This window comes from Entamoeba dispar, genomic scaffold (genome assembly GCF_000209125.1).
Source record: "Entamoeba dispar SAW760 scf_1105229462229 genomic scaffold, whole genome shotgun sequence".
Taxonomy (NCBI): Eukaryota; Evosea; order Mastigamoebida; family Endamoebidae; genus Entamoeba; species Entamoeba dispar.
Window position 1 is genome coordinate 34,599 of NW_001855088.1, and position 2,782 is coordinate 37,380.

The following is a 2,782-nucleotide window of genomic DNA, read 5'->3' on the forward strand; positions in this document are numbered from 1 at the left end:
ATAAAATGTATAAAAAAAAAAAAAAAGAGAGAAATATTAACAGAATCAAGTTTTTTGTTTATTTATTTAATAAAAAGAGCTATAAAAAACTATAAAAAGATTTTCATAAGAAAAAAGAAGCACGAAGAAATAATCAAAATAAAGTTGAATTTATTTTTAGAAGAGAACTAAAGGAATAACCCATCTCAATAACTTGATTTTAATATAGAATGAATATCCTTAAAATAAACATCCTTTTTCATATTGGATTGTTATATTTATTTATTTATTGTTCCAGTGCAGATGAAGGGATTGTATGTTATTGGAAAGAGAATAGGACTTTTGTTCATTACCCATTAGGAGATGATGGATGGGGATCACCAAATATTTGTGGAAAATATCCAACGTCCATAGAAGTTGAATGGTATGGAACAGACACGTTAGGAGGAAATTATACAATTAAAAAAGGTACAGCTAATGTTGTAGGGAATGACCATATAGAAATTGTACAAAAAGCACGGTTGTCATGGGATAATACTGAAGAGTGTGATACATTTGTCAATTTTGAAGAAGGGCATGGGCTTAATTCTATTGGATTAAATGAATTAGGAAGGAGATCACATTGGGTATTAGCAAATACACACCTACCAGATCCATTTGTTTTTACATTTGGAGTAAGAGAAATGGTTTGGTCGAATACTTTTTTAAATGTTACAAAGAGTAGTGCAGTTTATATGTACACACAAGGTTATGAATTCTTTTATTTTACCAAAAATGAGCCGGAGGCATTTGTTCTTTTTAAAGTAATTAATGATTCATGGTTAGCTATTAAAGAAAATAATAAACCATTTATACGAACTACAAGAATTAATACAACAGATAAGTCATGTGTTTATCAATTTTCAACATATCAATTACAAGAGCCAGATGTAGATAATTCTGATTTTAAAATGATTTCAATTTGTCAACGACAAGAAGTTCATAGATATGTTCAATGTTTTTGGTCAAAAGGGCAATTTACTGATTGTACATGTAAACCTGAAAAGTCAGGTCCAGTTAAAACAAGTGATAATTTAAAATATCCTGATTGTCATTATCTTTCATACTTATTTGATCTTTCATTAAATATTGATAATACATACATTGAATTTGATACAGTTAATACAACTACATGGTCAGATTTTCTTATTCCACAAAGAATGGATTCATTAGTATTTAATTTAACAGCAGAAGGAAGTGAATATATTACAATTAATAACAACTTCTCATTACCAACTTTTGGATTTACAGTTTATGGAGGATTAAAAGTAAATGGTATATTAACAATTGAAACATGTGCAGAGTATTTATTTAATAAATTAGAATTTAAAGATATAATTATTGATACATTAATTGATGACAATAGCATAGTATTTGCAGCAAGTGTTAGTGAAGAGTGTACTAATAAATTACGAGAAAAAAAGGTATTGCCAGCATGTGGTAATTCTATTAAAAGATGGATTAAAACAGAAAAAGAAGAAGGATATGAGAATTGTAATTGTGATGTTAAAGATGAAGTTTCATTTGAACAGTTTGATTGTCTTCCAGTATCATTAATGAGCGATAGCAAATTGGATTTAATAATGAAAAGAAGTCAATTTGATGGAGGAGAAAATGATAGGTATTGGGAAAATATATTATTTGATGGAAATGGTAATAGAACACTTAAAGGAAAAAGTCATCATATTAAAAAATGTAAATTTAGTAGTGGAAGGTCATATATAATAGATACAAATTTATATTGTGAAGAAGTTATTATTGAGAAATCAGTTAGTATTGATGTTCAAGGAAATATTGATATTAAAAAATTAATTGTAGAAGGAAGTTATCATAATTTTAATCAACAACCAATTATTATTTTAAGTAATACATCTAAATTAACAGGTCTTAAATCAATACAATTTGAAAGTATCACAGAATGTATTGAATTAATATTAACAAATAATAATAATAATAATCAAATTAATATTAATGAAATTGAATGTACTTATGGAGATGCATCTAAATGTAATGTAATTTTAACAGAAAAATTATTTAGAATATGTCCATCAACAAATGAAAAATATGAAATAGAATGTGTTGTATATGGAAGTAATGATAAAAAATGGTTTGAATATCCACAATGTCCATGTTTAGAAGAAAATTGTACCATTTTAATTCCAACAGAAATAACACAAATTAAAAATGAAATAAAAAATACTAATTTCAATGGGAAAATAATAGTAAAAGGAGATATTACATTTATCAATTTTGATGTATTTAATAATCTTATTGTCAATAATACAGAAAATAATAATGTAATAAGTGTTACTTTCCAAGGAAATAATACAATTATTAATAATATTCAGGGAAATAATATTAAAGTTATTGTTGAAGAAAGTATTATTATTAATTCATGTACAGTTACAAAACTATCAATAAAATCTTCAAATACTATTAAATTAAATTATGAAGATGTTAGTATTGATACAATTTATGATACAGAATTAAGTAATATTATTCTTACTTCTAAAGTAAAAACACTTTCTGTTAATTCAGTTCAAACTGATGAATATTTATTAAACAAACCATTAATTGAATTAGAAAGTTCAGAAGATGAATTAGAAGTAAAATCTGGAACACAGTGTAATTATTCTAAAGTTTTTATTATTATTAAGAGAAGAAGAATTAAAGGTTCAATAGCACTTTCATGTGATAACCAAATAGTACTAATTTATGGAACTTTAACAATAAATAATAATGAAGAAAAAGAAGATGAAAAAAG

The 2,782-nt window shown here is 25.0% G+C and overlaps 1 protein-coding gene across 1 annotated transcript in view, besides 2 other annotated features; it reads left to right on the forward strand.

Annotated features, from left to right (window-relative positions):
- Window positions 1-209: 209 nt before the first annotated feature.
- Window positions 210-2,782, forward strand: part of EDI_139530 (serine-threonine protein kinase, putative) — a gene marked incomplete at both ends in the record, with an annotated part of 5,897 nt that continues 3,324 nt past the window's right edge. The window contains one exon of the mRNA XM_001739554.1: window positions 210-2,643. Coding sequence (XP_001739606.1) covers window positions 210-2,643 — 2,434 coding nt within the window. The remainder of the gene's footprint in view (window positions 2,644-2,782) is intronic.
- Window positions 1,323-1,361: a sequence feature (AT_rich).
- Window positions 1,948-1,993: a microsatellite.